The 16,072-nt window shown below is 52.2% G+C and overlaps 1 protein-coding gene and 1 long non-coding RNA gene across 2 annotated transcripts in view; one reads left to right on the forward strand and one right to left on the reverse strand.

Annotated features, from left to right (window-relative positions):
* KCNN3 (potassium calcium-activated channel subfamily N member 3) overlaps window positions 1-8,043 on the forward strand; it is a 21,674-nt gene extending 13,631 nt beyond the window's left edge. The window contains exons 6-8 of the mRNA XM_059871444.1: window positions 1,171-1,298; window positions 1,470-1,539; window positions 1,968-8,043. Coding sequence (XP_059727427.1) covers window positions 1,171-1,298; window positions 1,470-1,539; window positions 1,968-2,264 — 495 coding nt within the window. The 3' untranslated portion in view covers window positions 2,265-8,043. The remainder of the gene's footprint in view (window positions 1-1,170; window positions 1,299-1,469; window positions 1,540-1,967) is intronic.
* On the reverse strand, window positions 329-16,045 carry LOC132340424 (uncharacterized). The gene is made up of 4 exons (XR_009489860.1): window positions 14,891-16,045; window positions 13,825-13,895; window positions 3,860-3,925; window positions 329-2,557 (listed from the first exon to the last, which is right to left on the reverse strand). It is a non-coding gene; the product is annotated as an uncharacterized LOC132340424 (long non-coding RNA).
* Window positions 16,046-16,072: the final 27 nt, after the last annotated feature.

Genomic DNA, 16,072 nt, shown 5'->3' on the forward strand with positions numbered 1-16,072 from the left:
GGCACAAGTGTTACACTGAGACAAAGAGCAGCAGCTCTCTTCCAGGGATTGAGGTGATTTTGGGAGCATACTCCCTCCTCTTCCAGAGCATGATCTCACTCCTCTTGCTGTCAGGAAGACAACTGGATTTCAGTGATTCAGTGTCCACCACAGATAAGAACCATACTGTGAGGCTCCCCTGAGGAGGGACTCAGAGCCTGCAGCGGGGTGTTCATGGGGTCACTGTCATACCAGAACTGGTGTTACATCCCTAGCATGTAGGAGCAGCAGGAGGTTGCTGGTGTTGGCAGCCTCATCATGGCAAAGCATCAGCCAGCCAACAGTGGTGTGTCATATAATGTCATATATAATGTTATATATAACAACAGAATACATTTTAGAGGGGATGGTGGCAAAATGAGCATCAGTGCAGCCCTTGGAAAGAAAACCAGTGGTGGGATGCAAGCAGGGCACCCACTTCACCCCAGAGACCAGAGCCCCAGACAAAGCTCTGACACCCCAGGAATAGTCAGGACCTTGGTGTCACCAGGCTGGGAAAGCAAAACAGCTGGTGAGCCCCTCTGCACTGGCCATTGATAGGGATCTGCAGGCTCCATGCCAGGCAGAGAGCAGCCAATTGCTCCTGGTGTGAGCGGCTGAGCTGCGGTTCAGCTGAAGAGCCTGCGGAAGTCACGTCCCAGTGCCGGCAGCACAACTGGGACCTGCTGGTCCGGGACCTGCCAGGATTCACAGATGGGTGCCCCCCTGTCCATCTTGCCCAGCAGAAGCTCCTGCTGATCTCTCTCAGGAGGTTCCCAGCATAGCAATGGAGAATATGTTAAAAATTCTGAGAAAGAGCCTGAAATGCAGCATTTTCCCTAGCCTGCAGGCAGCTGGTGGAGAAAAAACTTTGGGATTTTTTTTCTCGAGGCTTATGGTACAACTTTGTATGTGGGCAAAGAGCCAGGACTGGGATGTGGGAGTAGCAGGGGTCAACAGCTCTGCCCTCTCTTACTCCTGCTCGAAGTGCGCAGCATCCCCTGGAACAGTCCAAGAGAGCGTGCGGGTACAGAGCCGAGCACCTCGCTCCAGCTGGGGCAGGTGATGTGCAGCACTGGTTCATGGCAGAGCCAGAGCAGAGTCTCTGACATCCCACGTGGTTGGTGACCTGCAGCCACTCTTCTTTTTCAGATCAAGAACGCGGCAGCCAACGTCCTGCGGGAAACGTGGCTGATCTACAAGCACACCAAGCTGCTGAAGAAGATCGACCATGCTAAAGTCAGAAAACACCAGAGGAAGTTCCTACAAGCCATCCACCAGTAAGAGGCTGTGCAGTGGGCTGGGGGCAGACCGAGTTCCAGATAAACCAGGATCCTGTCCCTGGCAGGGGTGTGGGGACAGTTTTCCATTGCCCAAAATGCAGGCAGGTCTCCAGATGCAGTTGGAAAGAAGGGCGGGAGTACAGCCATGTGCTCTTTCCTTCTCCCTAGGTTACGGAGCGTGAAGATGGAGCAGAGGAAGCTGAGTGACCAAGCCAACACCCTTGTCGACCTCTCAAAGGCAAGTCCCACAGGAACCCTGTGGCTTGGCCAGACTGAGTGTTTCTCTTCACTCGGAATAACTAAAGCAGACTTGGCTGACCGCAAAATGCTCCGACTCAGTAAATGTCAGCAAGGAATAGCTGCTGTGGGATGGCTGCCCTTGCAAAGCAGGAGATACACATTCATGAGCCAGAGGTTCCCTGCAACCCTTTTTGCAAGGGATACCACTCCTCAGCAGCACAGGGCCAGCAGAGTTTCCTCACTTTGATGGCCAGGGATGAGCCAAACTGCAGTGGCAGAACCCTTGGAGAACCTGGGGAGGGCTGAGATGGGGCAGCTCTCAGGGCAGAAAGGGGTAAAGGGGTGAGCTCTGCTAGCAGCAGTGTGGCACTAACCCCTCCAGCCATAGTACTAACCCCGCCACTATCCCCTGTGTCCCCTCCCCAGATGCAGAACGTGATGTACGACCTCATCACAGAGCTAAATGACCGCAGTGAGGACCTGGAAAAGCAGATCAGTGGCCTGGAATCCAAGCTGGAGCAGCTCAGTGCCAGCTTCAACTCCCTGCCCCTGCTGATGGCTGACATGCTGCGCCAGCAGCAGCAGCGCCTGCTCACCGCTGTCCTGGAGGCCCGGGGGGTTGGTGTGCCCGTGGGCACCCCCCAGACACCTCTCTCTGAGAGCCCCATTGGGGTCAGCTCCACCTCCTTTCCCACCCCTTACACAAGCTCAAGCAGCTGCTAAAACACAGCCCCTCAGCCCCGCTGTGGACAGGGGAAGCATTTCCACACAGATCATGAGGTCTCTGTGAACTTTCCTCTGGTCCTTGAACCGCTGCAGGACCCTTCAGCTGGAGCCAGTGGGACCAGCAGTGCCGAGCAATGCTCGGAGCTTTGCCAACGCCTTGGTATCGGGAATTGCATCCCTCTTCAGGTGCCTCTACACGTGGTGAAGGAAGGGGACAGAAGGTGATGCCTTGGGCCAGCCTGTGCCATGGCGTCCGGTGGCAGACGGAAAACCCACGCTCAATCTCAGGTCTTCACATTTGAAAACAAAACAAAACAAAACAAAACACCAAGTCAGAAGCACTGAAGCAACGGAGACACCGGAGGGAGAGTTTTTTCTCCCTGGGGCACCCCCCTGGCCCCCTGCCCCTCTCTCAATTGCCAAACCTCGCCAGGCAGATGCCAGCGTGGGGAGATTCGTTATGCAGGCTCTGGCTGACGCTGCCTATGCTCTATTCCATCTCCTTGCCAGGACCCACAGGACAGCCCTCTCACTGACAGCTGGTTGACAATGTCTGACTGTAACCTTCCTGTGGAGTTCTCTGGAGCTGTGAGTGTTTTCTACCCAGAGAAGAACAATGGACACTTCTTCTTTCTGGTCCTTAGTGTCATATTCTGCCTGGAGACACATGCCAGAGCCAGGAAAGCAGTGCCTACAGCGTGCAGGGCCACGCAGGGCTGCCCCCAGCCACTGTGTTGGTGGCCAGTGATGGGGCTGGCAGGCCAGCTCGGGCACTGAGGGGGTCTCCAGGTGCTCACATCACTGCCTGCTGGGAGCCTCCCAGCATTTTGCAAAGCCAGTGGGCTCTTTGCATCAGTCCCAGAAGTGCTGGATGAACATCCCATCAGCTCCAACTGTCTCCACTTGTGCTGGGAACATCCATGTTTGAGCCCAGTTGGCAATGTCAAGTCCACCAGGATCAAGCAGGAGCTCACTGGCAAGTGATGTGGTAGCAGGGGCAGGTGCTTCATCTGTTTAAAACAAAGTCCATCGCCTTCATGCCACTTCTGCTGGGTTTGGTGGAGGGCAGCAGCACTCTCTGGCACTGTCTTGGCAGAGGCACTGCTGCCCATGCCTGCCAAAGTACAGCACCTCAGACTCCATTATACTTTTTTGCTGGTGTTCAGCTTCCTGAGGTACCCTTGGCATCACCTGGCTGCTTCTGGAACCAGCCACTTTCTGTTTTGCTTTCACCATTTCTCCCTTTTTCCTCCTCAGTTTTCCCCCAGTATCATCTTCTGGCTTTCCTGGATCCTTGCATGGAGCCATGCCAGGCTCTGACTTTGGGGTTGGTGTTTGCTGCTTTCCATGAAAACTCAGCAGAGAATATTTATATATTTTTAAACAGATGAAGTAACCATGTAATTACTCTGCAATATTAATTACGCCTCACCCAGCAGTGTCAGTAATTGTAATCAGTCACTGTGTTACTCCAGGTATACTCAGCCTGTAATGCTCTCCTTTGTAACTTTTTCCCTTCCATAAATAATGCTGGATTTGTGCACACGTAGGGTAGAGACCCACCACCCTCCTGCACCACCACCCCTACACACCTCCAATGCCGAAGAATTTCCTTGCTGCCAGTGGTGTGAGGTGGTTTCACTCCCTGTGTCCTGCAGCTGGAGTTACATAGAAAATAAACAGTAGTTAGTGAGGAGTACTGCCCCCATGCTGGCCCTAGGAGGAGGAGGAAGAAGGCTGCCAAATGAGTACTGCAAAATGAGATCCTTGCTGCAGAGGTGTTGGTAGCAGGGGACAAATACAGTCATCCCCGTTGCCTTCAGGCAGGCACGTGCCCATTGCTGCTGGTCCTTGGCCAGTGGGAGATGCCTGGCTTCTGGGAAAGAGCTGCTCTTCCAAGCTCTTGTAATTAGTATAATTGATACCCCACAGATGGCTAGGGATTCGCTGCTGCCTTGGAAGCCCCCCATGATCTATTCTCAGCCCAGCTGCTGCTCCCTGTATGCCTGTGGGTGCCCCCCTGTCCATCTTGCCCAGCAGAAGCTCCTGCTGATCTCTCTCAGGAGGTTCTCAGCATAGCAATGGAGAATATGTTAGAAATGCTGAGAAAGAGCCTGAAATGCAGCATTTTCCCTAGCCTGCAGGCAGCTGGTGGAGAAAAATGCTTTTTGGGCTTCAGATAGGAGCACACTGCCCATGGAATGGTGCTGTGCATGGGATGAGGTGTGAAGATGTGTCCTGGGGCATCAGAGAGCCAGAGAAAGTATTGATTCTTAAAGATCAATATTGTCAGCAGGAACCCAGGAACCTCCCTGCCAGCACACGATCAAGTCTGGGAAATCCAACCAAGTGGGACAAGAGCAGGTGATGCCAGCTCCAGGCCCCAAGGCTGGAGGTGGTAGGAACCACAGTGAGAGTATTGGGATTGCAGCTGGAGCTAGAGACCCTTGTTCTGGGGCAGAGCAGCTGCTGTTGCAGTGGGATTTCAACAGGGCTGGGGCAGTGGATCCCTGTGCACCCCACAACCTTCCTCCCCTGGCCTCATCTCTGCACAACCTGCAGTGCAACAACCCTTCTGCCTGGGACCTGGCAGCCCAGAGTCTGCACCCTATGCCCTGCACCTTACACCCTCCATCCCACACACCCCCACACCGCTATCCCACCCCTGCACCCCCCATTCCACACCCCTGAATGCGCATTCCAATCCCCAAAGCCCATATCCCACCCCTTCACCCACCCCCCTGCCAGTTCTTCAGCACTGGTACCACTAGCCCTGATCCATTGCTCCCAGCACCGGACCCCACCGTGGCCAGCACCGAGACCACCCCCCCCTCCAGCCCTGCTGCCATGAGTCCAGAGCCCCCCTGAGGCCACAGTGGGGGCAGGCATGGTGAGGAGCCCCCAGGGCAGGGCAGCCCAGCCCGCCGTGCCCAGCCAGAGCTGCTCCCTGATGGCAGCTCTTGGTCACCAGCAGCCTTGGCTGGTACAGCCCTGGTAAGCTCCCCAGCCAGTCCAGTCCAGTCCACACACCTGAGATGATCACTTTGGGTACCCTAAGGGACATCAGGATAAACAGAGAGAAGAGCTGAGATCAGCAACCAAGGTGGAAGAACAGCACAAGAGGAAAAGCGCAGAGATGCCGACCTCCTGCAAGCTGGGAAGCATCTGATCCTACAGTCCAATGGGGCCAATGCACCTCCAGGACCCACCTGACCCAGCCAGTCCCATTTTTGGCACAGTCTTGGGGGCATTTTTTGCTCCACAACTCTCCTTCCTGCTCCGCCTGCAAGGAACTATCCTAGAAATACCAGAAAAATTCCACCATCTCTCTGCAAACTCATGGATGTTTCTGTCCAGACTTAAGGAGCTTTGACCTGGGTTTGCATCTTGCCTCTGTACTGCTCGCTTCTTTTTTAATTATAGGGGAAAAGCATAATAGTTTATTTTAACTATGAAATATATTGCTATATTATGATGGTTATGGTAACTTTCAATTATGGTTTTGTACCCAACACGGTTGTTAGCAGGCAGCAACACCAGGCTGCTGCCAAAAATGTCTGTTTCTGAGTACAGCTACTACTGCCAGTGAGGATGGGGGACAGGGAGAGGTGCAGAATCCGAGTTATCCTTTATCCCCCTTGTACTCATTTCCAGTACTTGGAAGCTGACCTCTAGCAGGTCTGGATCTGTCTGTAGCCCAATGGCACCAGGGCTTTGCTTCTCCCTACAGAAAGGTCAGGCTCCCCTTTTTTCCCAGGTTCTGGAAAGCCATTTCCCCCAGGCTGTCTCCTCCAGCAGAAGGAGGGACTCTGCTCCCTGGGCACAAGCTCTGCAAGAGTCAAAGTTCCCTTTTTCCTCCAGGACAGAGGCTCTTGAGAAAGCAGTGCTTCAGAGCACATTTTCATAGAATTATGGAATTGTTAAGGTTGGAAAAGTCCTCTAAGAACATCAAGCCTAACTGTTAACCCACCACCACCACCAAGCCCACCACTAACCCACGTGCCCAAGTGCCACATACACAAATCTTCTAAATTCCTTCAGGGATGGGGACTCCACTACTGCCCTGGGCAGCCTGTACCAGAGCCTGACCACAGTTACACACAAGAAATTTTCCCAATATCCAACCTAAATATCCCCTGGCACAACTTGCAGGCATTTTCTCTTGTCCTTTCACTTGTTACTTGGGAGAAGAGACTGGGACATGTCCAGTTCACATTTCACACCCTGCCCTGGGGAGCTGCAGCTTTTGCTCAACCTCAGGATATGATGGCATAGGAGGACAAAACCCTGAGCATGAAAGAGAAATGAGAAAAGGTTGCAGGGACTGTTTTGTCTCAGCCTTCCAGCTGGGAACAAGCTGCCCAGAGTTGTGTCTGCCCCATATCTGGAAGTGTTCAAGCCCAGGTTAGATGGGGCTTGGAGCAACCTGGTCTAGTGGAAGGTGTCTCAGCACATGGCACGGGGAATGAGATGAGCTTTAAGTCCCTTCCAATCCAAACTATTCTGTGATTCCATGATCCCATGGACTCCTTGAGCCTCAGAGAGCATCACTTCCTTACCTCTAGCCCCTGAGCTGCTGGACCTGATCCCTACTGGATCATAAGTCTTAAACTGCTCTTTGGCAGCCACACTTTGTCCTGGCCAGTCTTCACAGAGCATGACATGTCTGGGAATGAGCAGCACCTATGGAACCAATTCCTGCTGCTTTTGTCCAGAGAAAGTCTATAAGTCCCTGCATTGGCCCTTCTTGATCAGAGCTGCAGTCACTGCCATGCTGTCACTGTAGAGCTGTGCTGGTCTCACCCTTCCAGGCCAGTCCAACCCAGCAAATCCCAACAGCAATGAGCTGCTATGAGATCTGGATGCTCCTTGCTGGACTCCAGACCTGAAATCTCCCTGCAGAAACCAGCTCTGATAGAGGAAAGAGGCTGGTTCTTCTGAGAGGCCAGGGCTGAGCCTCTGCTGCTGCCAGCTAGGTCTGGGGCTGCCAGAGGATTCCTGGTCCTCTGCACCACTCTGCCTTGGGCTTCTCCTGCCCAGCATCTCCCAGGTAGCCCAGAGTCCTGTGCCTTGGCTACCAGGTATGTTTGGTGGGGGGCAATGGTGGTGATTGCTCAGCAGTTTGGGAAGATTCTGCTGCCAGGTTCTGTACTGCTCTGAGCCTCTTCTCACCTAACTCCAAGCCCTCTCCTAAAAGATATCCAAAGGGTCCAAGGTCATCATCCAAGGGGATGTTGCAAGGGAGAGAAAAAGCTTCTCCATGGCATTAGTTATTTCCCTATGGGATGAGCCACCTCAGAGCCCCATGAGGCACCAGTCAGGGCTCCAGAACCACCTGCCCAGTGCATGCTCTTGGCTGGGGGCTCTGGTGCTCTGTGCACCCAGCTCTGTCCTTCTTCCACCCAAAGTGTTCTTCCCCCCACTGGGGTCTCAGCACTGCCCATGCACCTTTCAGTGGGAGCTGCTTGCATGTCTCTGTGGTCAGGATCCAGTCCTGGGCTTTACCTTCCTCCTTCAGGGCCGGTCTCTCAGCTGGAGGACAGGAATGGGGGCTGGCACATATGACAACAGCCCATCCCCACAGCATTGCCATAAACCCGAGCTGTACCCAGAAACAGGCATGTTTTAAACTATGGCTTTAACCTGTTCACTGTAAAAAGTGCCTTGGACTTTAATCTGAAGAGGTCACTATCTAGAAGTATTTACCTGTGCTGGTGTGTAAGGATGCAGCTCTGTGTGCAGAGTTACACACACAAATATATGATCTATACGTACAGCTACCAGTGCCTCAGACCCTCTGTTCTGCAAGCTGTGAGAGCTCTTTCCTTTCTGCCCCTGGAGTGAAGTTGGAGGCATTTCTGACCCAGGGACCCCTTGCCAAAGTGAAACGTTGTGCCACGAGGGTTGTGCTGGGTGCAGGGATTGCCCTCAGCAGTGCTGAGCTCTCCTGTTCATCCCCAGGAAGCAGCTTGGTGCTCCTCAGGGTTCATCTGCATAGTCTGGGAAGACCCCAGGGAAGGGGATACATCCCTGTTCCCTTGTGCAGAGGGAAGCTGAGGCAGGGATCACATCTCTGGACACCCCCCATGCCAGAAGCTGCTGGGCACTTTGTAAAACCAAGGGGAACCCCCAGATGCTTTGTTTTATGGGATTGATGATGGTTTTTTTCAGACAGGGGTTTTCCTGGTCCCCAAAAGGATTTTTGGTTCCCATGTTCTTGGGCTGTGGCTCAAGAAAGGAGTGGAGGAGGTTGGTGGCATAGCAGATGGTTTTTCCTCTGGCTCTGCACTGAGGCTCCCCATGCTCACCCTCAAACATCAGAGCTGGGCTGCTCCCTCCAGTTCATTCCTCACCTCTAAAAAACAAGAATAAAAGTTGTCTGGAGTGGAAAGAGTACACAAATGGCTTTAGCAAAGTGAATAAATTGGTTGAGATAAGGGGGAGCTGGATACTTTCCCAGTGAGCACCACTCTGAGCCTAGCAATGGGGCACTGCTGGCTTCAGCTCACTCTGAAGATGGCAGGCTGAGGGACTGGCACCCCAAATTCCATCCTCATATGCAGGCTGGGAGGATGCCAATAGAAACAGCTCCCCCAGCTAAACATGGTGTTGTGCAGCCAGCAGAGGAGGAGGGTGAGGTGCAGTAGTTGAATTGTGATTAATCAATAAATCAGGCTTTTTTAGTTTTGAGCTAATACATCTAAATCCTAAAAATACCTCCAGCAGCCTGGGGGGGCTCTCTGATAGGTGATTAAACCCTTGGAGCTTCATTTCCAGGATTAATGGCTTAGAGCAGCAGAGCCCTGCTGCACAAAGGCAGCTTTAGTTCTGATACTGCCCATGAAGGGAAGGCAAAATATGTTAATCTTTATGTGCAGCATGAAATCTGTTTTAAATAATGGCTCAGGATTAAAGTTTCTCTGAACAGAAAGGTAATAATGGCCATAGCATGGATCTCCACCTTCCTGTATCTGCCCTTTGCTTTCCCAGTCCCAGGAGTGAGAGGGAGGAGAAGGAGGATGCCGTTGGTGTCATGGTCTGGGCACCTTTACCCAGCCCAGTGCAATGTGTCTGCATCAGCGCTGGAATGTGCAGTGACAGAAGGGAAAATGCACTTCCAAAGAAAAGAGGGGGAAAAAAGGGCGGGGCGGGGGGGGGGGGGGAGCTGTAATTTTGCTAAACAGTTCCTTACAGATAGAACTTTCATAAAAAGTGGCGAACTACTGGCCTTCCACAAGGCAGAGGAAAATCCCAAGCAAACAGCTCCACAGGGCACAGGTTTGAATCAGCATCTGCCTGCTGGGAGTGAGCAGGATGTGGAAGGCAACTCCTGGGGGAAAGAGAAGAGCAGGCAGGGAACAGGGGCTGGAGATCAGGCTTTGCCTTTGCAGGCAGGCAAGTGCTCTGGTGCTGAGCTACAGCCTCTAAATGCTGGCATTTCCACAGTCAGGAGCTCTCATTCCCTGCAGAGAGGCTTTTGCTTCCTAGGGGATGGGGTGGGTGGTGAATGAGCAGGAGAGGTGGCTTCCAGCTGGGCAATGCAGATCTGGTCCCCAGCTCTTGAAGGCAGGAAGAAAAGCATTCAGGAAACCCTCTTCTGCACTTAAAATGAGGTGGGGACCTGTCCTGTAGCTATTTCCATCTTGGATGTGCTGCTCCTTTTCCAAGGTAAAATTGAGGCTGCTGTGCTGCTAATTCATCTACCCAGCCTTGGTGTTCCTGGCATGGAGGGACTCATTCATTATTGTCCATTACCAGCACAGTGGTGTGAGGTCTGCAGGCCAGATCACGCCTTCCAAGCAGAGTGGGTAATATCAGCCAAACAGCTTGGCACCTTGAAAACTGCTCCTGAGCCCTCATAAGCCCAGACAGGGCTGCTCCAGCTCTTGCTACAGGCCATTCCAATGGAATCAGTTAACTGCTGGAGCCTGTGACGGTGCCAGGTCCCCTGCCCAGTGAGGAGAGCACGGCTGGGACTGCAAGCAAGGGCTGGGAGGATGCTTCTTCCCTTCTGAGCTTCCTGCTCAGCCACAGAATTTGCATATCAGCTTCCACTTCTCTCCCTGTAATTCCTGAGAACACCTGCAAAGGATGGAGCTGCCTGATGAGAGGCCAGGCTAGACTTAATAGCATCTGTGCACCTTTACATGTTAAACAGATGGAAGAAGTCATCTCAGTTTCCCAGAGGTTGCTGGCCTGGTGCTCCCACCATAAGAAAGGTTTTTCAGCAGGGATGGGCTAGAAAATGACACTTTGCCACTCAAATGATTATTTTGGGGGTTTCTGCTGGGGAGCAGTCATTGTGTTGGAATAACAGCAGCCATCCCAAGCCAGTTGGTGCTGGGGGCTTTACTACAAAACCCACAGATAGATGAAGCTGTCACTTCATCCATTATGACATTTCAATAGAAGTAGCAACCCAGGGCCAGGAGTGGGGTCCAACTCCTGGGTCTGCTGGGGAGAAGCTGTGAGGGGACAGGAGAGCCCCCAGAGCCACCCTGCACCATGGGAAGCCCTTACACATGAACCAAAGAATTAAAACCATAAGGTGGCATTGCCAAAAGCATTTGAGATGTGATCAGGTGCTGCAGGGGACAAGGTTTGACATTGCCACCTAACATTTACCAGCCAGTGCAGAGCCTGTTTTCATGGAATCACAGACTGGTTTGAGCTGGGAAAGATCTTAAAACTCATATTGTCCCACCCCCTGCCATGGGCAGGGGCACATTCCACTAGCCCAGGTTGCTCCAAGTCCAACTGGCCTTGGACACTGCCAGGGATGGGGCAGCCACAGCTTCTCTGGGCAGCCTCTGCCAGGGCCTCACCTCCCTCACAGGGAAGAATTCCTTCTCAATATCCCATCTAACCCTGCCCTCTGGCAGTGGGAAGCTACTCCCCCTTGTCCTGTACCTCCAGACCTCTGACCAAAGTCCCTTTCCAACTCTCCTGGAGCTCCTTTAGGCACTGGAGAGGAGTCTAAGGTCTCCTTGGAAGCTTCCATTCTCCAGGCTAACTCCCAGCCCGTCTCCAGTGCAGAGGTGCTACAGCCATGGAAGTATCTTCATGGTTTCCTCTGGAACTTCTCCAGCAGCTCCATGTCCTTATGTTGGGGCCCCAGAGCTGGACACAGCCCTGCAGGTTGTGGGGTCCCCAACACAGGCAAGGTTTCAAAACTGAAGAGGCAAAAAGCAGAGAAGTCATTTCACTGCAAATGAAGCAGAGCTTTTTCCCATTTTAAAAATAACTGGATTTGTAGGAGAAGCGGTGAGCAGTTCCCAAATGAGGTCAGGCACAGGCACAGAAATCCCTGTGAAGTCTCAGTTACTCCAGTTAATCCCAGCCAAGTCCCTTGCTGCAGCTCAGTGTGCAACAGACATTGACATGGTTGCCTCTCCTTCATCCTGCTCTTGCTGCCTCAAAGAAAGTTGTAGGAGCTGGAGTTTGCCTGAATTCCCAGATGTGGAAGAGGCACTGTCAGCTTCACATGGTTCCCTGAGGTTCCTCTCCTCCCTCCATGCCAAGCTGTGCTGGTACAGGGCCAGGGAAGATGCTGCTTTCTCCAACGCTGGCACTGAATGCTGGTTGAGTGCAACAGGTTTTGTTCTAATTAAAGAGGAATCAATTAGGCTGCAAGATATTCAGCCACCTGGTGCTTCTGACTATTTTTTCCTCCTCCTTCTCTTTTTTCCTTAACACGCTGCTGCTGCCTCCAGGGAAGCCATGAATGAAGCAAGACATGTTCCAGTTTCTTGCATTCTTTTAGATTAAAAAATGCTGTTTGGGAGGAAATCTGGGCAAGTCAACCAATTACAGTGCTGTACATGTCCCTGTGATCTGCAGCTGGCATCTCCTCTGCCATCCATTACTCCCTCCAGTCAAGCCTCCTGTGTCTCCATCAGCACATGGCACTGACTCCATCAGCAGTCAGTTTGTGCTGCATGAAAAAAAATTATCTGCAGCAATTAAAGAAAAAGCAGTGGAAGAGGTGTAATGGGATCTCATGGGAGGCACAAAGGAGTCCTACATGCAAGGAAGTCCTTTGGAGATCCAGCTGTGCCAGGCTTTTCCCTGCGAGCTGGTCCTTCAGAATCTCTGTGCTCAACAGCACATAAATCAAGAGGAGAGGAGTGCAGAAGCTGCTGCCTTGGCAGCTTTGGAGTTTGCTGAGCACTGAGCTTCAAGAAAAAGGGGGGCCAGCAAGTACCTCAAGCAACACAGGTAAAAATCAGGCACTGGAGTGGTGGTAAGTGGCAAGGGAGTAGTGGGGGAGAGCTCTGTCCTCGATGCATGTGATGCTTTTACCCTCAGGTCAGTGCTTTTCTCCTCAGAGCAATGCTTTTCCCACCCCTGCCTCTGCCTCAGGGAGGAATTGTGAAATCCCTTTGCTTTGTCTGAGTACATAATAAAGCCCCCTTGCAGATAAATCAGATTTAATATTAAATATGAAAGGGCAAAAAGGGGAGCCTGGGCTTGGATGGTGATGTAAAGGTCAAAGAACGGAGTATTAACGCCATGTCAGCTGACATGTACTAGGAAGACCTTTGAATTCTGCCTTCAGGAAGGATTCATTAATTCAGCTGATTGACTCTGGAAACCACGTCATCAGATGTGCTCAGAGCAGTGAAAGGAACCCCCTTCTCCTCACTAGTCCCACTCCAAGAACAAGCTGGGAGGTTCATGGTCTATCTAGGGTCCCATCTGACCTGCAGCAATGTTTTGGCCCTCACCTGAGTCAACACCTCTGCAAGGGACAGGCTGACCATGGAGCCATGCCAAAGAGACACTGACATTTGAGCAGCCAGTCTTCCCACAGCTCCTTTCCAAGCTGAAGGAGCCCCTGGCCATCATGGCACAGGGAGGGAGCCCAAGGAGCCCACTCCAGGGGAAATCTGGTCACACATGCTGTAATGGCTCTAAAACCACACAAAAAGAGCCCCTGAGCATCCAAGAACTCGAACTGAAGGCCGTGCGCGTCCCACAGCACGTCCTGCCATGCAGGTGCCTGAGCCACAGTCTGCCTTCTGCCTTTTTTCAAGGGTACCTTTTGTACCAGACAGAATAAAACCTGAGCTGCTTCCCACCACTGCAGCTGCCGTGGGAGTCAGCGTGCTGCCTCCTTCTGCTGCAGATGTGCCAGCCAGGCCCAGCTGCCTTTCACTGCTGGCCTCCATTGCAGCATACTTCCCATCCCTGGGGCACACTGCTGCCTGAGGTGGATGAGTACCACACAGACAGAGGTGTCAGGAGACTCCCTTCCCCTCTGAGCCTCACTGGGAGCTCTCAGGCTGAGTAATCCCCCCTTGATGATTTGAAACCACAGACATGGCAGCTGCTGTGGCTGTACCAAAGTTCAGGTCTGCTCCTTGGCTGAGTGGCAAGGCAAGAGCTTGTGCAATTCCCTGGACAGCTCTGCTGCTTTCCCAGCTGGGAACCTGTCTGTTGGGAGCAATAGAGAGTAAAGCAGGGGGAAAAGGCCCTTTCTGGGAAGCAGATCCTTGCTCTGGTGCTCATACCAAGGCCACAGGCTCAGAATGGGGCAGCACCTCCCATGTATTACCTGCTCCATGTTTACAGCTACCATAAAAATCCATCAAGAGAAAATAAAGCATTTTTTCCCTTCTAGGGGAACTGATGCTGTAGATTAAGGAAGATTTTCCATGTAAGTTCCCAGCTGTGCATGTGCAGACTGGAGAAAGTGTAACACTTAGAAGGACGTGGGAACCAGCTTAGCCCAGTTCTTCACTTCTCATATGAGGAGCATGGAGTGTTTTATGGGTGCTTCTGCAAGGAGGCCAAACCCTAACTGCACCTCTTACCAGTAGTGTGAGAGCACGGCTTGGCCCTGGGGCAGAGGGGATCAAACAGCAGCACAGAAGGTGATAAACCGCCACTCCCAGGGCTGCCTTCCCTTAGAAACCACCATCAGCTGATTAAGAAGTACAAATCTCTCACGTAGGAACAGGCTGTTTGCAAGAGCAAGGAAGTGATATTTTAGAGTGTCTAATAAAGGAGCTTAAAATGAAACTCTGCAGAACAATAGCCTGAGCTGGTAACTGGCATCCAAGCAGAAAGTCAGGCGGGGGAGCTGTGCCACAATTTATTTCCTCTCTTTTCATTTCATAAGAGGGAAGCAAATCCAAGCAGACACCTGAGGCATCTCCAGCTGATGCTGGAGCTTTAGTGAATGCTGCCATCCTGTGGGGAAGCCTCTGCTCAGCCTGGGGAACGTGGGAGGTCTGGGGCAGCCCCCAAAGAAGCAGGGGAGCAGGATGAGACCCAGCATCCAAGAGCAAGTAATGGAGCTTTTTCCACCCTCCACCAAAATCAGCCAGGCAGCCTCAGGTAAGCTGGTTATCAGCTCCTAATCTCCACCACAAATTGACTGCTTTTCCCATGACTGCAATCTCCAGAGGCTGCAGGAGCTTCTGTCACAGCCAAGCAGATGCCATGGCTGTGTTAATGCTGGGACTTCAGCAGCTGGAGGTCTCCTGGTCTCCCAGCCCGTTCCTATGGAAACAGGCTGGGAGTCTGCCAATTTTCCATAAAGAAGGGGAAAGGAGAATGAGCTTGTGTGGATGAAGTGCCTGTTTGTCAGGTTAGGGTGTTGCAATTCTAAAGGATACATGGCCCAACCATGCCAGCAGCACAGGATTTCATGAGCAGCTATGGCACACCAACACTGCAGACAGCAGTTCCCATTCCATCTCCACAGCAGCCAAGATGAATCACATCACTGAGCCTGGAGCAAAGCCTGGGAGTGATCATCAGCAATTAAAAGAGAGTGGATAAAAAGAAAAGAGAACAGATTGAGAGGTGGGTAGTTGTGTGCTCTGTGTGCTGTTCAGTGAAGTGGATGGGAGACACTGCTGATGTGCACTGTGCCCCCTGTGTTTGCCATGAGCCTCGTCCCAGGCAGGAGCCTTTGTGCTCCCAGACCCTCCAGGAACAGAGATGTGACAACTTCAGTGAATGTGCAGAGGTCTTCTTTAGGCAAGGAGTCTCTCCATTACAGAAAAAAAACCAAAAACAAAAACCACCAAAACCACACTATGACACACAAGCCCCAAAATCCAGAAATAATCTGAAAATAATCCCCAAACCCTGAACAATCCACAACCTTCACTGAACACGAGCAGCCGCTGAGCCTGGCAATTCTGGGGTCTGACTCACCATTTCTGCACCCTGCCACTACACCAGGTTCATTAAAATGCCTTTGGAAAGCTGCAGGGAAGAGCCCACGGTGGGTGTATGGTCCCCACCTAAAGGCACATACAGCTGCCACTCCACTGGGACACACAGAGCTGCTGGGAGGACCAGGGTGCTCTGAGCAGCTTGTCTTTGTATGTTTTTCCCATTCATGGACAAATGGAGGCAGATGGGTCCCTAAAATTCATCCAGAACCCATGGCCATCCCTCCTAGCTCCTTCCACACTCACCACTCGGGTAGGTAAGGGTATGGGTACTTCCAGATGATGGCCCTGAATGTGATAGATGCTCACTGGTTGTACCACAGCAGCAGAATTATAGAATTGCAGATTTGCTGAGATTGGAAAAGCCCTCTAAAATCACTGATTCCAGCTATTGATTCCCTATCACTGCCAAGGCCACGAGTAACCCATATCCCTAGGTGCCACATCCACTCAATTTTTGAACACTTCCAGGGATGATGACTTCACCCCTTCCCTGAAGAAACATCCTCTAACATCCGACCTAAACCTGCCCTTGTGCAGCCTGAGGCCACTTCCTCTTGTCCTGCCACTTGTTGCCTGGAACAAGAACCCGACCCCCACAGCTGTTCCATCTAA

Source organism: Haemorhous mexicanus, chromosome 31, assembly GCF_027477595.1.
Source record: "Haemorhous mexicanus isolate bHaeMex1 chromosome 31, bHaeMex1.pri, whole genome shotgun sequence".
NCBI classification, from domain to species: Eukaryota; Metazoa; Chordata; class Aves; order Passeriformes; family Fringillidae; genus Haemorhous; species Haemorhous mexicanus.